The sequence below is a fragment of the Euprymna scolopes genome, chromosome 27 (genome assembly GCF_053919585.1).
Source record: "Euprymna scolopes isolate OS-2025 chromosome 27, ASM5391958v1, whole genome shotgun sequence".
NCBI lineage: Eukaryota > Metazoa > Mollusca > Cephalopoda > Sepiida > Sepiolidae > Euprymna > Euprymna scolopes.
Window position 1 is genome coordinate 64,741,691 of NC_136508.1, and position 19,492 is coordinate 64,761,182.

The following is a 19,492-nucleotide window of genomic DNA, read 5'->3' on the forward strand; positions in this document are numbered from 1 at the left end:
GCCTTCAATAAATTTCCAGACATTTTTTGTACAGGTATTTAAAACTGTCATAGACTCTTGAAAATTCAGTATGTTATTGCTATATGACTTATAAGATGACTAACCAATTCCTATGATTTCAGGTTCAAATGAGCAGCTACAGCAGTAATTGGAATACACCCTACTAAAGCATAATCGTTACAACTGGAGAATTTCAAAAATCCAATCTGGTCGTGAGGACACTTTAGAAGAACGAGATACTATAAAATTCTGTTTTAAATTTGGAAAAAAATGCCACAGAAACGTATGGAATGTTTTAGGCTGCTTTTGGACCATCTTTCATGAATCGAGCATAACTTTTTGAATGGCATAAGAGATTCGAGGAAGGCAACGAGTCTGTGAGGGATAATGAGAGGTGTGCGAGGAGTGAGGAAGTCAGAACACCAAAGTTGATTGGTCAAATAAAAAATTTCATGGATAACGACCGTTGTTTGTCTATAGAAACAATAAGTGCACAGTTTATGTCAATGTGGGAACTGTACACACAATTATTTGCAAGGAAATTAAGATGTGGGAGATTTGCATGAAGTTTGTCACAAGGATGCTGAGAGAAGATCAGAAAGAAAGACATTGTCATGACAGCAGGGAGATGGTCAAGCTGATCGATTCAGATCCCACAGTTCTTGATGCTCTGATGACCTACGATAAAAGCTGCATCCACTGCTATGACCCAGCGACCAAAAGACAGAGTTCCCAGTGGAAGCATTCTGGCTCTCCTAGACCCAAGAAGACCAGACAAAGCAAATCCCCCAGTAAACTTATGATGATTCCTTTTTTGACAGCACGCGCATGATCTACATGCACTCGGTTCCCACTGGACATACAATCAACAAGGAATTCTATGTTGAGGTTTTAAGGGAATTCAGGAATAGATTCCATCGGAAGAGACCAGCTCTCTTCAAATCAGGTCAGTTGCATTTCCACCAGGACAATGCACCAGTCCACAACTCCATCCTTGTCACAGACTATTTGGCCAAGATGGGCATCAGGACAGTTACTCACCCTCCCTATAGTCCAGACCTTGCTCCCTGTGACTTTTGGTTATTTCTTAAGCACAAGGAAAACCTTACAGGCTGTTGTTATGATACAATTAAGGAGATGAAAGAGGCTGTGAAGAGGATCATTGACATGTTCACATAAGAGGACTTCCACGAGGCCTTCCAGAATTTGCTGGAGTGGTACAACAAGTATATTGCAGCCGGAGGAGATTACCTTGGAGGGGTCTAGAGTTTCATGTGTGTACTATCAATAAAAGTGCCTATATGAAAAAAGTCTGGAAACTTATTGAAAGACCTTTTATATATATAGTAAGCCAGTGCCAACTTAGAAATTCTTATAAGACTTCGTCAAGAAAATCAGTTTTCGACAGACTTTACCATTCGGCCGGCCAAACGAAAGGAACCCAAGAATGTATTCTCTACCGACCATCCTGTGTTGTTTGTGGACAGGAATGGCAAGAGGGAAAGGACTCAGTGAATCACATACCAGCATCATCAACACATGCATTAACAAAAACGCGCATACACAAACCCACATTGCCAGACACTTACATACGCATATTCACTTAATGAACATATTGACTTTTGAATATACACGCATTAATAATAACAAGGTAAACTCACACACATACACAATGCCACGCTGCCAAACACACACACATACATAAATAAATATCATTCACTTTATGAACATATTGATTTATGATTACTATTCACTCAAGTTTCTTGATTCAAACACTATGCTACTCACATCTACGCACATAGGAATAAGAACAAGGTAAACCTACACACCTACATACACAATTCCACGCTGCCAAACACTCACATACATATATTACTTACACACGCATGTTAAGCACTCTGTAACCACTATTCACTCTAACAAGAACAAGGTAAACTGACACACATACATACACAATGCCACGCTGCCATGCACTCACATACATATATTAATTACACAAGCATATTATTTATTTTATGAACATATTGACTTGTGACGATTATTCACTCAACTTTATTGACCCAAATACATATGTTATTCACATCTACGCACATAAGAGCAAGAACGAGGTAAACCTACACACATACATACACAATGCCACACTGCCAAACACTCATATACATATATTGCTTACACACGCATGTTATTCACTTTATGAACATACTGACTTGTGGCGACTATTCATTCGATTTTCTTGGCTCAAACACGTGTTTTCACTCTAAACATTTATTAACATGAAAATAACTTTTATATTCTTACCTCCTACATAAAAATGTTTTGTTATAAAAATTCGTTTTTCTCCATTTTCGTTTACAAAACTCTGTTCATGTTTTAGGTAGCCGTTGCTATCTGGTTGCCTTTTCTATTATTCCAATTTTTCATTTTATTATCCACACACGCACGCACGCACGCACGCACACACATCATCGCTAACAAAAACAAATAAAAACATCTACATAAAAACGCGATACATACATTCAGTATCAAGCGAGGTGGTCCCGTGGTAGAGGTTTAGGCTCCTTATCATGGGGTCCTGATTTCGAATCTCGCTAGATTCAGCCACTCTGATGAGTCGTAGACGACAAACATGTGTCAGTGGATAATTATATTTTTAAAATAATATATATATATTATTTTTAAAATATAATTATCCACTGACACGTGTTTCGTCGTCTACGACATATATATATATATATATATATATATATATATATATATATCCTTCAATTTCTTCCTTAGCTAAAACAATAACATTTATACCTCAATCCATATTAAATGTCGGTGTTATTCTTGGTAATGGCCATAGACGCTATCGTCATCCAAGATGCCCTCTAACAAAGCCAGAGATCACCCATCAACACAACCATATGCGTCCAAGATCCATTTGTAAATAGATTTAATTAAGAGATACAAAAAAAAACACTCTTTTTATAACCAAAAGAAAAACTATACCAAGGGAAGCAACTTTGTCTCAACGAGAAATGAGAATGTAAATTATTTCCCTTACATTCGCTATTTACCATTAAGAGGACAAAAGATAAAGGTGCTTGTTAAGATAGAGTCGACATATTGATTTTTTTAAATATGTCGTTTTAAGCAAAAACAATATTACTTACTTAATTGTCGTGTCGAAAATAGTAATATATCCAAAAATTACAAAAATGAATCGAGTAGAATAACTGCTATTGTGTTTTTGGTAAAAACAATGTCTATCGATATATATTTCACGCCATTAACATGCAATCCAAAATATTCGTTTCAAGTTATATCCTCTGTGAACTCTTAACCGTCTACTTCATACCATCTAAGAAAAATGCAAATATATATATATATATATATATATATATATATATATATATATATATATATATATATATATTGTAGAAGACCAGGATATAAATACCCTAAACTCGCTACAAGAAAAAATAATGAAACGAATTGAATGAAGGAAACAAAGAACTCAAATGCTGGAATAAAATAAACATGTCGTTTATTTTCTGTTGAGAAATGAAAGTCTTCGGTGTACACGTGTTCATTCAGCCGTTGACGACTATGCGCGTGGAAGGAAAGGGAGTGCAATAGAGAAACACGAAGTGGCAAGCTGGCCTGTAGAAAGAGAGGATTAAGCTCAGTAGAGAGTCGCGCACATGTCTGTGTTGATGGACCAAAACGAAAGGGAGACAGAGTGAGAAAGTCAATCCAGGTTATGGAGATAGAAAGCGTATAAAGTGTACGTACTGTTTGTTAGCTCGTGCCCCATACATAGTCGCAGGGGGCGCGACGCAGTGAGCGCCCCGAAAGGGGGGTCGAATGGTCCGACGACCGCTCAGCTCGAGAGCTATGTCGAAAAGGAAGATGCTGCTTATTGCTCTTTCTTTTATAGGTGTTTCCGGTAGTCTTTTGCGCATGTGTGGATTTCCTTTGAAAGGGGAAGTGACGTTGTCCATGTGTGTGTATGTGCGTACGTGTGCGCGTGTGTGAGTACGTTAACGTGTGTGTGTATACACGTGAATGTGAGTGTATGTACGCGAACGTGAATATATATGCGTGTGTGGACGTGCGCGCGTATGTTTGTGTGCACGTATGTATGTGACAAGTAATATAGCTTGCAATGTGAACGCGTGTTTTTGTGTGAGACTAGAAAAGGCTCGCGCAATATATATATATATATATATATATATATATATATATATATATATCTTGCTTACAACCCCCCCCCCCTTGTTTTGAGAGGGTTCCAAATATGCTTAAAATAATCATCTGAAACTAAACAAAACATATTGTCTTGTTGTAAGGGACAGGATTATAGATTTAAAAAAAAAAAACTTGTTTGCATACCTTATTTTGACGTCTGAATATCAGAAATTCGATTGTGTTTAATTATTCCGCTTTTAAGTTTTGAAGTGTGAAATTCGGTGAATATGTTAAGTAAAATAATTAATTTAAGTTAAGCAAAACAAACATTTTTTTTTTAATATTTATATGAAAAAAGCCATTTTAAAATCTTTGATAAATAAATTAACAATTTTTTTTTTAAGCGAGCTGAATAACCCATGAGTTGCATGACCATTAATAAACAGGGAATGATTTGAAGAATCTATACAAAAAAAAATCGATAAATATTGTGCCCTTTGTGCTAAAAATATCATCATTTTTTCGATACCGTTTGAAAACGTTTGCCGCCTTTCGACTAAGGTGGACCAAACGCGCTGAAATAATTTTTTTTATTCTGCCCTCCTCCCATTTTGGGGAGCCTGACCCCCACACGCATACACATTAAAAACCAAACTCATACAAATGGTCACCCATCTGGTACTGGCCAGACTCAGCGTTAATAATACATTGAAATTTTCGTCACTGAAAAATAAGTTGTTGTTTTTTGGGTGGGGGCCTGTTTGGTCTTCGGTAGTTTGCTTTTTATCAAGTACAAATGTAAACATTGTATCGAAGCGACGCGAAGTAACTGGTTGCCTATATGAATAAGTGAAATTATTTGAAATCCAGGTAGTTATATTATAATATTTTTGCATATTCTCATAGAAAATCACCCTAACTCTTAGTTAGACTAGAAATAAACAATTCTTTCTTTTTTTTTTTTTAACTATTTATATACGTTTTTTGTGCAAGACAAAAAATGTCAATTGTTAACTTTTGGGGAAATTTTAAGATTTAAAATTTAATTAAAAATAGTAGAAAAAGTTTTACATTATTCTGCTTTCTATATGATAACATTCAGGGTTTTATCTTTCTGGAAAAAAAAGTTACTCAGAAATAATGGATTTTAATAAATGTAATTTCGTTTTAAAAACAACAACAACAACTTGATTTTTCGGCCATTTCTGCCGGTGTCTACTTAACACATACGTACAATTTAAACTTTTTTTCGATATTTTCATTTTTTTAATATCTTGATTAAACTGTACAAGTACCAAAATTACTTTAAACTATAAATAACTTTATACTCGATGAATTTTCTTAATTTTTGGATATATTACTTATTTCAACAAGACAATTAAGTAAGTAATATTTTTGCTTAAAAATACATATTAAAAAAAAAATTGATCTTTTGACTCTATCTTAACAAGCACCAAAATAAAGCTTGGGTTTTATAGCATTACAATATTATCCTTACCTGAAACCATTTTGAGTCGTAAAAAATCCATAATTAGCAACAGAGACAAAAAATGGTTCTGTATCGGCATTCTGTACGAATAAAAAAAAAAAGAAAAATGTAAGAAAAATTTAAAATATAAAACACAATTTTTATAAAACCAACAAATAAATACTTTTATCATTTTGGACAATTTTTTTGAAATGGAAGATAGTAATTATCAAAATGTTCAAAATCGAGTACTTTCGCCATTTTTAATCTAATTTGCGTTGCCGTTAGCTAAAGTGTATATATACTTCTTAGAGAGACACAGTCGAGCTGCGCTGATGAGAGGTAGCAACCTCGAAACATGCATGTCCATAAATTACTGTTTAAAAATAATTTTAAAAAATAAATAGCATATATATATATATATATATATATATATATATATATGGGAAAACATGCTTATTCAGTTATATTTCACCCTTTACCAAACACAATAGCAACTTCCGATTATTTTTTTTATTCAATCATATTCTTTTTATTTTCTTTTAAAGTTAATAAGTTATTATTCTTCTGATGAGCTAGGGCAGAAAATATTTTTAAATTGACATAATAATTATATGATTGTTATTTCACTACGAAACAGGTGCTGTCAAGAACTGAACATTTTAACACGCTGAAAGAAATAAACGGTAAGATGAACAGCATCTTGGAATTTGGAATACAGACTTTTTGTCATATATATATATATATATATATATATATATATATAAATCTCACCTGTCTGTTTGAAAGTATGTATGTATGTATGTATGTATGTATGTATGTATGTATGTATGCCTAAAACTTCAGACAGAGGCGACGGATTTTCATGAAATTGGTATCATTTTGAAGCTCAACGTCTCAGACGACAAATATCGAAAAATTTGCAAAAAATATTAATTCCTTCACCCTCAACTGGGTCGTTTTCTACAAGTAGGGATCGATTTTTTGAAAGCCATTTTTGCAAGTCTTTATATCGGTTGGATTGACTTTGCCTAATTTTAACGTTCCGAATTTCCGGCCGCGTCATGGAGTAGCGGTAAGACGTCAGATTTTCTTTTACTTTCTTTTCCGTCTTCGCGTCATGCGTCCGAGCCTGCTTATTACCGCTTTTTTTTTTTTGCTCAATTCACACCTCTAAACACCGGACACACAGGCTAGTAATATATAAAGAATAATTTATTGTTTAATTATAATTATCAATTATAATTATCATTATCAAATTATAATTACTAAGCCTCTTTAAGAATACTTAAGGATGGGCACTGTCTGCAGAATAAAAACTATAAGGCAGTCAGCTAGCGTTTATGCAATGTTCATGACTTCCATGGTTTAAACACTCTAGATTGTGTAATGTAATCACCCGAATAGTTCTGAATTCCCTTCATTCCCGTGGCAATTGTTTAGTGGCCCTGAAGGAAAGGCTTAGCAAATTGAACACCAAGGTGGCTTAGTGGCTGGGTTCGAATCTCATGACTGGAAGGAATTGTCATCTCCTACTCTGAAACAGTAGTATAAAAAATAATTTTCGTTTAATTATAAAAATATATATGTGTGTTTATGTTTGTATGTGCGTGTGTTTGTACAATCATTGTATTGCTGAGGTTCCCTAGATGTTAATCCAATGAAACCTCAGTGTTTATAAAATAGTGCTCAATAAAACACAGATTTATTTATGCAAACATTATGAGCTGCATATGTGCATACATGTTTCAGCTGTAATAAAAGCATTAGTTTTAACATGTTTTAAATGTGAATATATATATATATATATATATAAAAGAGCAAACAGTTAATAAGACATGTTGAAAAACACTTTGAAAAAGAGTTAAAAAACATATTTCATCTGAAAAGGAAACACTTGATAAGTAGATAGTTCTTAATCTGCAGAATTTTTAAGAAATACTTTCCTTCTCATTAGAGGGTAGGAATTAGCAAAATGTGAAATCGGATTTTGGATACAAATGTCTCGGCAATCGTGTGAAAAGCATATCTTATTTTTCTTTTATTAATATTATTGGAATTTTTCCCCTTTTCTTTTCTTTGTACATATTTGTGAATTATTCCATGGATTTCGGCTTTTTGGATTATTTTGGACCATCTTCCAATTACGTGATTTCCTTGGATTTTACTTGTACAAATGGAAACTCAATTAACTTTCTTGGAGTTATATTTTTGGATTTTACCGTCATTGGATTATTTACCTTTCACCAGACTATCCATTCACATGTAATCACCCTTCTCTTCACCATATTCCCTCTGCTTCACTTTTTGTTATCAAGTAAGATTTTTGACTTACTTGTAGTTTCATCAAATACTTTTGTATGCAAAATCCGATCCCGCATTTTGTTAATTCCTACCCTCTGATGAGAAGGAAAGTATTTCTTCGAAACTCCGCAGATTAAGGACTATCCACTTATCAAGTGTTTCCTTTTCAGATTAAATATGTTTTTAACTCTTTTTCAAAGTGTTTTTAACATGTTTTATTAACTGTTTGCTCTTATTATAAGCTCTATCTCCTATTTGGTTTTATCGAGGTTTTACATCTGGTTGAGATTACTTTATAAATATTAATTCTTTAATATTTATAATATACTTTAGTTTTACCATCTTGGATCATTTTGGTAAATTTAATTGTAATTTTTATTTTATATATATATATATATATATATATATATATATATATATATATATATATATATATATATATAAGTGTCGGGGTGATTAATCGGAATCAGAACTCGAAAAAATCGGAACCTTTGGAGTATCGGTATCAGAATCGGAAAATTGGGCTTATTTTCCGATGCCAAAGATGATTCTTTTAATTGGCATTTTTATTTGATTTTCGTAAAAGAAAAATCTTCTAGTGCTGATAGTAATACTAAAATAATAAATATTTATTGATCTTAAACTATTAGCAAAACTAAAATCTACAGAACATCCCTCACGATTGTATCTACAGATTGGAGAAAAGATCCGCGCAGTTAACATGTGCTTTTACGGTAATCGCGAAAAATAACAAAATAACAACTTTATAGTTGGATATTTAGATATTTATAAAGAATCAGAATCAGAATCGGTAATAGTATCAGAATCAGGAATTTAATACGGACTCGGTAATTGTATCAGAATCGGAAAAAATATTGGAATCGTCCCATCCCTAATATATATATATATATATATATATATATATATATATATATATTGTCTTATAAATGCTTTTTCTGTTTGTTAAAATATGGACAGCTTCTGCTTGATAGTGATCAGTTTGAGTGCCCTCCTTGAATTAAACATCAATAAGAATGCGCAAGATGACGTAAGATTAACTAGCCGATACCACTCGATTTTGTTTCAAATAGCGCTCTTTTGAATATGTTAGGAGTAAAAGACTCGGCAGTTGACCCTAATGAACTAATGGATTATCTTATCAGACAGACAGACAGACAAATAGATAGATAGAAAGATAGGTGGATAGATATTTGATTGCACACACAAAGAACATATTTTGTAATAACTTTGAAAAGTTTGAATTACATACTAGACACCGGTTTCTTCGATCTCTCTGTACATGGGTTTGTCGGGAAAACCTGGCATGCATCCTACGAGGAAACTTATGAGATCGTTACCTACCCATTGATGGACTCTTCCAAATACTACGTGACTCGAGAGCTAGCTACTCTGGTGGATACGAAACTCTACCGAGATATATATAATTTATTTAAGTTCAAGTATATTGATAACATAAACTAAGAACCAACATTTTTTCAAAAGTGCTCAATACATGAGTAGAGCTTTTGTAAATGAAATAATAAATAAAATATGAGAAGCTTACGTGGGCCAACCTTTCACATTAGCATGCCTTGTTGATACTTCAAACTGAGTCATGCAATCTGATTTGATTTTTAATTTATTTTCTAATTGTATGATTCATTTTGAAGTTCTGATGAGACATATTAATGTCAAAACATTGGTTAGTCTACATAAACTTCTCATAATATTTATATATATATAAAATAGAGACGATTCTCTCGCATAAAAAGACACTATAAGTGCAAGCACCAGACATAATTTGAAAATGGTCACACTACTGCCAATACTTGATGCATGTTTTCCAGATATAATCTGTTGATTTTATTTGATATCATAAATTCCTATTTAAGTCACAAACAACACATAGTAACAGATGGTAGGAGGATAACTTACTCACTCATCATTTTCTCCTCTCAATCTCCAATAATTTACCAGCACAAATATTTTCTAGTATTAAATTGACAACGATCATTATTATTTCATTTTTAGTTTTCATGATCTTATTGTTTCCTTGCACCTCAAACATAGGTAAATAATAACCGCTTCTCTACTCTTTCACTCCTAACCTTTTCCAGCGATTTCATTGGCTGGCTGTTTTCATACATGTCGCTATTCCATTATTCCTTAGATACACCAAACTAAGTAATTTTATTACATTCAACATGGCGTCATCCTCCATTACAAATTCTTTGCTTATAGAAAAATATTTGCACTTATCATGCGTCGATTCAAATTGGATTCTCCTACTTATATAGCCCACAGCCCATATGTATCCTCATTTAATAATTATCATGAACCATTTCCATCATTCATTTACATTATATTTTAATAGGTATGGAGGCCCTAAACAGAATAAATTTACCTTTCTTTTTCTAGCCCATTGCTTTGATACATACAATGTCAGAACAGAATTTTGTATTGCTTACTGACATTCATACAAATCTGCTTACTGTAAGATTTTGGGGACAAAGTTATTTGGACTATTACTACTACTAGTGCTATTATTATTACTACTACTATTAATAATAATAATAATAATAATAAATAATAATAATAATAATAATATTAATAATACAGGGTGACCCATAAAAAACGGGCCCAGCTCTAATTTAGCCCTGTTTCTTACTGTTTTGTCCGAATGAAATCAAACTTTGGTCATAACTAGTTTATTATATTCAAGACATAACATCAAAACACTAGGGTCTTTTGCCTTTTTTCTTTTTTTTTTTTCTCCGTCCTACAGCATATGTTCTAGATGGCCTCTTTTGTTTTTTTTTGTGTCACCGTGTAATAATAATAATAAGAAGAAGAAGAAGAAGAAGAAGAAGAAGAATACCATCGTTGTCGCTATTTTTTCATTTATGTAAAAAAATAAACATTAGCAGTTTTATTTACTTTAAAAGTACAAGGTGGAAAAATAAATTTGTCGCCCTAAAGAAAACTACACTACAGCTTTATTTTAAAACTTTTATTGAAAAAAATCAGTTCAGGTAACTTGATTATATAGTAGAGCTGACATCCATTCAATGTAGCCGCCTTCAGCTTCAATCACCATCTAAATATGAGTCTGGAACTGGGAGCATGCCTTTTTCATAAGCACCGGCAGGAGCTCGGTGATTACTCTGTGAATGGTGGCAATCAGGGTGGCTTTGGTGTCGTGGGAGGTCATGTTGGTGATGTTCTCGACGTATGACCAAACGAAGTAGTCCTGCAGGTTCAGGTCATGAGAGGAGGGGAAGAGCAGTCAGAGAAGGGTACAAAATCGTAACACTCTTTCTGAAGCCAAGCCTTGGTCTCTTTGAAATTGTGAGCCAGCACCGAGTCCTGCTGCCACACCCAATGTCAGCCAGCAGCCATCTGGTTGCAGTAGGGAACCACCACACATCCAGGTATACTTTGATATTGACTTTCAAACCGACTTTGAAGATGTGAGGTGGCATGATGGGACGTTCACTTGAAACCACACCAAAACCATAACCGTGGCCGGAAACTTTGCTGAGCTATGTGCTGAACCGTCCAGATTTGCATTTTAAAGGTGCTGGCAATGGTCCTGTTGTCATAACTTGGATCAGTAGAGAGCATGAATTGTACAGTGGTGCATCTCTGATTTAGTTCATTGAACATTGTGTTACTTTCAGACATGATAGAAGGATCCTATCACTCTTGGGATTTGTACACAAGTGGCCAAGTAGTAGATGGTCTGCTAAGATAAAAGAAAGCTGGTTTCCATCAAAAGGAAATGGAATCATGTCGTCTTTTCTTAGGTGATAATTTTATCGTTCCACTCTGTACTTATGCAGAATACAAATGTTTAAACTATTCTGTACTTTCATCTAACAATTTACCTTAAACACATTAGTTTAATAAGAACAAATTGCTGTAAACGTTACATTTATTATGAGGCCACCAATCTTTCAAAGGTACTTATGCAGAATACAAACTGAGATTTAAAAAAAATCTATTCAGTACTTTCACCTAACAATTTATTGTAAACACCCAACAGTTTAATAGTAAAAAAAAATACCGTAAACATTAAATTTATGTCGGAGTGTCCACTATGTTCTTATTAATTTTTTTTTTTTTACATAGGCATAACCACTTATCAAGGCCCAGAAACCACTCGAGGATAAGGATTAAGAGTGTATAGTAGTCAATTGGACAATATAATAATCGTTAGTAATGGAAATTCGGTAAATTTGTTAACTTAAGTGGAACGGCTCATCAAGAACTTGTTTATGTTGGACTTGAAGACAATCATATTGTAATTAGCTGGAAAGCAGGTAAACAGAAGACAATTTATAAGGTGAAAATACAGAATGTTTTTAAAAAGCCTGGTTCATATTTTAAAATATTCAGTTATTCTGTAGATTTGCATATTTTATACCTGGTAAACCTTAATCAGAAGTGAAATTTCCAGGGCACTTATATATATTAGATCAAATTCGCTGATGAAGGATATCAACAGAGAAGTATGGAACTTGATTTTAACCAAAAAACATAACCAGTTTTAATTATTTTATCCATAGGAGGACCGTGTTTATGTGTGGTGCTAATTTACTGAAATCGAGGCTACCAGTGGGTAGGGAGGCCTGAGGTAGCATGTGCTGCTAATTTACTGAAGATTAAATCTAAGAATCTTTTTTTTTACACAGAAACCACCACTTATCAAGGCCTGGAGGCCACTCGGGGATAAGAGTTAATGGGTATACATTAGTGGATGTGATTATAGCATAGTAAACATAAGTAATGGGAATTTTGTAAATTGGATTACTTAGGGGGACGGTTCATCAAGAATTTGTTTATGTTGGACTTGAAAATAATCAGATTTTAGTCAGCTGGAAAGCAGGCAAATGGAAGAGAGTTTCATCCACGTGCAGTTCTAAGAAAGATGCTTTGTTCATGGAATCTACGTTTAGGTTTAGGCACAGATAAAAAGTGTGGGAAATTATTGATAGTGGTTTTGGTTAGACAAGTGTTTTTCGTGAAAGTTTGAGGAAGGGGGAGGGCATAGATTGAAGATCAGACGAGCACCTGCCATGAAAATAACGATAAAGAAGAGACAGGCTCACAACGTCTCTTCTGTGAGAAAGAGGTTGCAGGGGAGAGAAGAGGGCATCCCCCACTAAGCTACGAAGTCTATTTTGAACTCTGTCAAGGCAGGATAAGCTGCTTCTAGTAGCTCCTGCCCAGATCTAGTAACAGTAGTCCATCATTGGCCGTACCTGGCTTTTATATAGGTAGAGAATTGCACCAGGAGTGAGATATCTACTGGAGCGGTAGAAGGATCTCACCATTTTTCCAGCGACCTTGGCAATGAATTTGATATATGTGTTCCATTTCAGATCAGGAGTAAAGGTCAAGCCCAGAAGCTTGTTAAAACATTAAGCCTCCCCAAGACGAGAGTTATTCATTTTAATTGATGCCAGATGGCCATCAGAACGTAGATGATGTAAAGATAGAAGCTTAGTTTTAGATGCATTAAAAGTAACCAGCCACCTCTTTCAACTATATAAACGGACATTAGAAGGCTGTGAAATTCCCTTGGAAAACTACAATGAATTCTGTTTAAGCCCAAATATAAGGAAATAATTTGCATAAATATATTCATCCGATTCCTATTTCATGAGAAAACAACAACAACAAAAGTTATTACTATGAACTAAGATTATTCATATCGTAATTTCTCTTGTATTCGATCATATTAAGTATCTTTTTGAAATTCACATTCTCAACCTCTAATTTATTAATAGAAAATTATAAACAACATAAACATTCCTGAGAGAAAACAGTTACTCTGACAAGTAAACATAGTTGTACTGACCGGAAGAAGCATCTCTTTCTTACTCTTTCGTTAAAGATAGCATAACAAGGGGAGATAATCAACATGTTACAGCTGGAGCACAGGGTGGAACAGGTGCCACTATAGTAGCAAGAATCAGGAGTGAATGAAGTAAGTTCTGGGAATTTCTGCCATTTTCGACTAAGAGAGGAATCTATCAGGCATGTTGACACAGCATGATAATATATGGAAGTGAAACCTGGCCAGCAAGAGTTGAGGACATGCGTTGCATGGGGAGAAATAATTTAAGAATGATACAATGAATGCGTGATGGGAGTCTTAAAGGCAGACTTAAATCTGATTACTATAGAGAAAGATTATAGACTGGATAGTTTAGGGACTTGTGTGCAGAACAGGAAACTCCGATGGTATGGTCACATTTAAAGAATGGGTGAGAGGTCTTGGATCAGAGGATGTAGAACATTTGATGTAGGAGGTTCAGTTCACAGAAGAAGACCAAAGAAAATATGTGAGAAAGTTATAGGAATAGATCTGATGGGAAAAATATGTTTAAATAAAGACTTAGACAATGATAAATTATCTTGAAAGTCAATTTCTTAAAACTGTCCAACACACGCCAGCATGTAAAATCCACGAGTAATGTAAGTCTTAAATGACACGCTTAGTTCTGATGACCTCAGCAGAAGATCAAATCCGCACAGTACAGAGATGTGTGCACAAGAGTAGACTTAGATGGTATGGCCACGTTGAAAACATGGATGAGAGTTTTTGGGCTAGTAAATGTAGAAGAGTCAAAATAGCAGATTCAGTTCACAGGAAGTAAAACACTGGACATAATAAGGATAGACTCAGTAGATGTAGAACAGTTGAGCTAGCAGGTTCAGTTCTACAAGATGAATAGTTAATCACTCTAGTGATAGTCCATCACCTTGTAAATGCTAAGCTTCTGATCAACACCATGCAAGTAAGCTCATTCTACTGCGTTATCTCTAGTAGTTTTGATAAAAATCCGTTACATGATTTTCATTGTAGAAAATACGGACAGTATAGGGAAATGTGTGCAGAACAGGACTCTTAGATGGTATGGTCACGCTTAAAGAATGGAGGAGGGTTCTTGGATCAGTAGTTGTAGAAATGTTGAGGTAGCAGGTCCATTTCACAGAGAAAGGCTAAGGAAAAAAAAAAAACATGGCAGGAAATGAGAAAAGTGGATTTGAGAGAAAGATAGATAAACGCTTGGCCAAAGATAGGTTCCTTTTTTTTTTTTTTCTTTTTTTTTTTTTTTGACTTGGAAGGTCATCATTTATCCAGGTTAAGTGTTAGGCAGATAGTGAGTCAAAAAGATCACTCACGATAAAACTTGGGTAGGACTAGATTATCTAAGAGCTCAATAGAGATTTATTTACATTGAATTTGAAGAAGAACATGTTATAGTCAGCCCGAAGAAGCAGACATAATGTATTGCAGACGAACGGTTCTAGGAAAGAAACTCTGTTCGTAGAATTTTGAAAGTAAATTACTTGAAGACATTCATTATAAGAATATGTGAAGTATTATTATTATTATTATTATTATTATTATTAGTATTATTATTATTATTAGTAGTAGTAGTAGTAGTAGTAGTAGTAGTAGTAGTAGTAGTATAGATAATTTACCCTATTCCCTTGACACACTTGGCATCTCAAGGGTGCATAATACTTCCTGAAATCAGCTGTATGGTGCCACAAAAGGTAAGTCTCTGACTTTGCCTAAAACATGTGATATCCAAACCATGCTAGTCTGACACAAGGCCAGTCCATATTTTAAAGTGATAATTGTACAGAAAAAATGATTACCTTGTTATTGTCATCATCATGTTTGGTTTAACGTTCATATTACATATGAGGTGACTTCAATAAGTTGCCAGACGTTTTTGTACAGGTTTTCAAAAATTGTCATAGACTCTTGAAAATTCAGTATGTTATTGCTATAAATCTTGTGAGATGTCTGATCAATTTTTATGATTTCAAATTCAAATGAACAGCTGCAGTAGCAATTGGAATACACCCTACTAAAGCCTGATTGTCACAGCTGGTTAATTTCAAAAATGTAATCGGGACATGAGGACATTTTAGGAGAACAATATGCAATAAAATTCTGTTTTAAACTTGGAAAAAAATGCCACAGAAACGTATGGAATTCTTCAACACTGCTTTTGGACCATCTTTCATGAATCAAGCGTCAGTTTTTAGAGTTGCAAAAGAGATTCAAGGAAGGTAGGGAGTCTGTGAGGGATAATGAGAGATGTGAGAGGAGTGAGGAAGGCAAAACAATAGAGTTGATTGACCAAATAAAGAATTTCATGGATAAGGACCTTCGCGTGTCTATAGAGATAATAAGTGCACAGTTTGATGTCAGTGTGGGAACTGTACACACAATTATTCGTGAGGAATTGAAGATGCGGAAGGTGCTCCAGTGGAACAAAATTTCTGGCCAACTTTAATAGTCTCAGCATTCAAATATAGTTTCTCCACCTCAGAGTTCTCATTGGTCTCCATTGCGTTACACTTCTTACAAGATGGTGATCTAAGGGGAACTAGTGTGTCTATGTGATTATGCCGTACCTTATAATCCTTATAACTTAAATATTACGTTTCTGTTTTACTTTTTTTAACGCAAATAGATAAAAAAAAAATGAGTGCATAAAGCAAACTAAATTGTTTTGGGTTTCAAACGATATTTCTTTTGTAATTGTTCTACTTGGCTATAATCTATGCATATAATGCATATAATGAAATAGAAAGATAAAAAAGAACAAACCGTATTATGTGTTCATCAACGTTTCGTCTTTATTTTGAGACTTCCTCTGGATGAAATAAAGACGAAACGTTGATGAACACATAATACGGTTTGTTCCTTTTTATTTCTCTATTTTCTCGGAATACTATTTCCATATTTCTCATCATATAATGAAATGAAGTCAATTCGTCTGCTCTCAGTTCAAACATCATAAGACTATAAACAGAGTCACTACATACTTTTTTTTTTACAAGTCAGTTACCACTTATCAAGGCCCGAGGGCCACTCGAGGGTAAGGGTTAATGAATGTACAGTAGTCATCAGGACAACAGCGTAGTAATCGTTAGTGGTGGAAGTTAGGTATAATTTGATTATTTAAGGGGACGGCTCAACAAGACTTGTTTACATTAGACTTGAAGGTGACTATATTGTAGTCAGCCAGAAAGCAGACCAGCAGAACAAAATCCCACAAGCTTTGTTCATGGAATCTGTGTTTAGATACAGGCACAGATAGAGAGTAGTGGAAATTGTTGATAGTGGTTGTAGGTAGACGAGTGTTTTCTTTAAAATAGTTTTACGTTGGTAATAGTAATGATTATAAGGAAATTTCATATATGTGAAATGAAAACAAAATGTAATTTTGTATCATTCAATCATCTGTATGGGATCAATATTGTAAAGTTAACTAAGTATTTATTTCTCTTCCACCGGGAGAAATGTGACACTAAGGCCAGAAAGTGGGACTGAAAAGTCAGCGGCCCAGAGGAGGGGCATTTTGATCATGCAAAAGATGCTTGGGCAGCCCCGTTGGCAGAGGTAGCAATAAAATAACACTTTCTCAAAGAGAGAAGGCAAAGCCTAGCAGAATGAACCTCCTAGAACTGCACAAGATTAACTTGAAATTCAAGCAATTTTGCTGAATTGATGCCTGATAGTGTTGCGGAGACGCCCACTAATTAACATAGGTGGGCGAGTCAGATATATAAAGGTATCAATCACCAACACCGGGAGAGTTTGGCAACCGACCGCCAAATAGGCAAGATGCCTATGTTGCCTCCAATAAGACATGCAATACGCCACCTGCTGGAATATCTCCAACTGAAGTATATCTGAAGATATGTAAATATGTATATAACTTTTCTTCCTAATATATTATTGTATACCTTTACTTTTCGTGTTCTTGTTAATTATTTGTGCAGACACAACAATCATCATCATCATCATTAAAATTTCAAATGCAGGGCTGTGCTGATATTATCCTTTCTTAAAAAACTTAAACATATTCCAAAGATACTGGATTTTGGGGAATAGTTATTATGTGATATTATGGTCGATCTGCAGCCATTAAGAAAGGAAGTAGGAAAACAGAGCAGAAATTTGTTCTAAACATAGACAAAGAGATAAGAGTAAATTTAAATTCAGGGTGTGACGAGTGATCCGTCTAACTGAATGACCGATAGGTAGAGAACAATGGACTAGGGATTGAACAATGTGCATGTGGGTATTTTTGAAGAGATGGTTACTGTGAGTTAGGCAAACAATAACAATGACAAAGATGGACTTAATGATAGTCAGTGAGTTTTTACGACAGTCATGAGTTGGAACTTTATGAGAGTCAGAGTTGAGAGTTCAGTTGGACTTTGACTACAGTTGGATACAGATCATTACTAGGATCAGGTCGGGAAAGCTTTAGCAGATCGAAATGAACTGACAGTAATAGACAAACCCAGCCTCGACAGGACGTAAATGTGAACCTTAACATGTAGAAACACACACTCAGAGTTCAATTGACATATATGTGAAGCATCAATGTGTTTTTCTTGTGTTTTGTTTTATTTTTCTACTTGTGGACCCGTGCGCCCCAATTGCCAATCGCCAGTGTGAGAAAGACGATGACACAGCCAGAACAAGAACGATGAAGATGGAGGAGAAATCCATGCCACATGATGTCTGGGGTCGGCAGTTTAACGGTGAGGCCACGTCGTATCATAACTAATATCTATTGTTGAAATTTCACAAAATCTAGATTTTTCATAAAGAGCTCTGTCCCTCTTTCCTTCCTATGCATAAAACTAAATTAAAATAAACAAAGATCACATTACCAACCCTTATGCCCAGCAGCTGTATTTAAAAAAAATCATGTCTAGATCAGGCTGTCTGAAGATACTGGCTTCCTGACTTAAAATGCACCAAATATTGATGTTATTGTTTTTTTTTTCTTTCCCTTTGCAAAACACAATTGTTCTGCAAAGTCAAAAACAAAAACAACAATTTTCCTCTACAAAATAATCAAACCAAACACCATGAATAAATATTTGAAGATATAAAGAACTTGAAGTATAAGGATTTTTTATAGCAATTTTACAGGATTCGGCATTAAATAACTGGCATTGATATGCCATAAAACAAAACAACCAAACGACTAATCAAAAATCATAATGATCTGTTAATTAGTTTGGGAGTGAATCCAGTGCATACAAATATGTAAATACTAGCAGGCCGCCAGACGTTGCCCGGTCGTAAAATACGCATAAATATTATATTTTAATTAATACAGAAACTGAGACATGTGCATGCGAGTATTATATTTTTTTTTAAACAGTTCACTTCTTATATATTATTCCTTATTGGAATTTTTTTATTTTTGAGATGAGCATTGTATGTTAATTTTATTTTATTTCGGACTATTAGTCTCATCTTATCTTTTTATTGGTGCACAACGTTTCGGCCAACTTCCTCTGGCCTTCGTCAGGTGGTAACCGCGACGGATAGGAACTTCGAATCTCCTAACTGCATTCTCAGCCATCACTGCCATCCGTAGTTGTTGTCGTCTCACCACATTTTTTACCAATTACCTCTGGCACGCTTTGGGTGGGATTGAAACCGCTATCTTCAGACAATGTTCATCTGGAACCGTAGAGATTCAA

The 19,492-nt window shown here is 34.5% G+C and overlaps 1 protein-coding gene across 1 annotated transcript in view; it reads right to left on the reverse strand.

Annotated features, from left to right (window-relative positions):
- The window catches only part of LOC145248657 (uncharacterized), a 124,752-nt gene that overhangs the window by 75,017 nt on the left and 30,243 nt on the right, over nt 1-19,492 (reverse strand). Inside the window, exon 2 of the mRNA XM_080110326.1 lies at nt 5,672-5,742. Within this exon, the coding sequence (XP_079966452.1) occupies nt 5,672-5,741 (70 nt within the window). The 5' untranslated portion in view covers nt 5,742. The remainder of the gene's footprint in view (nt 1-5,671; nt 5,743-19,492) is intronic.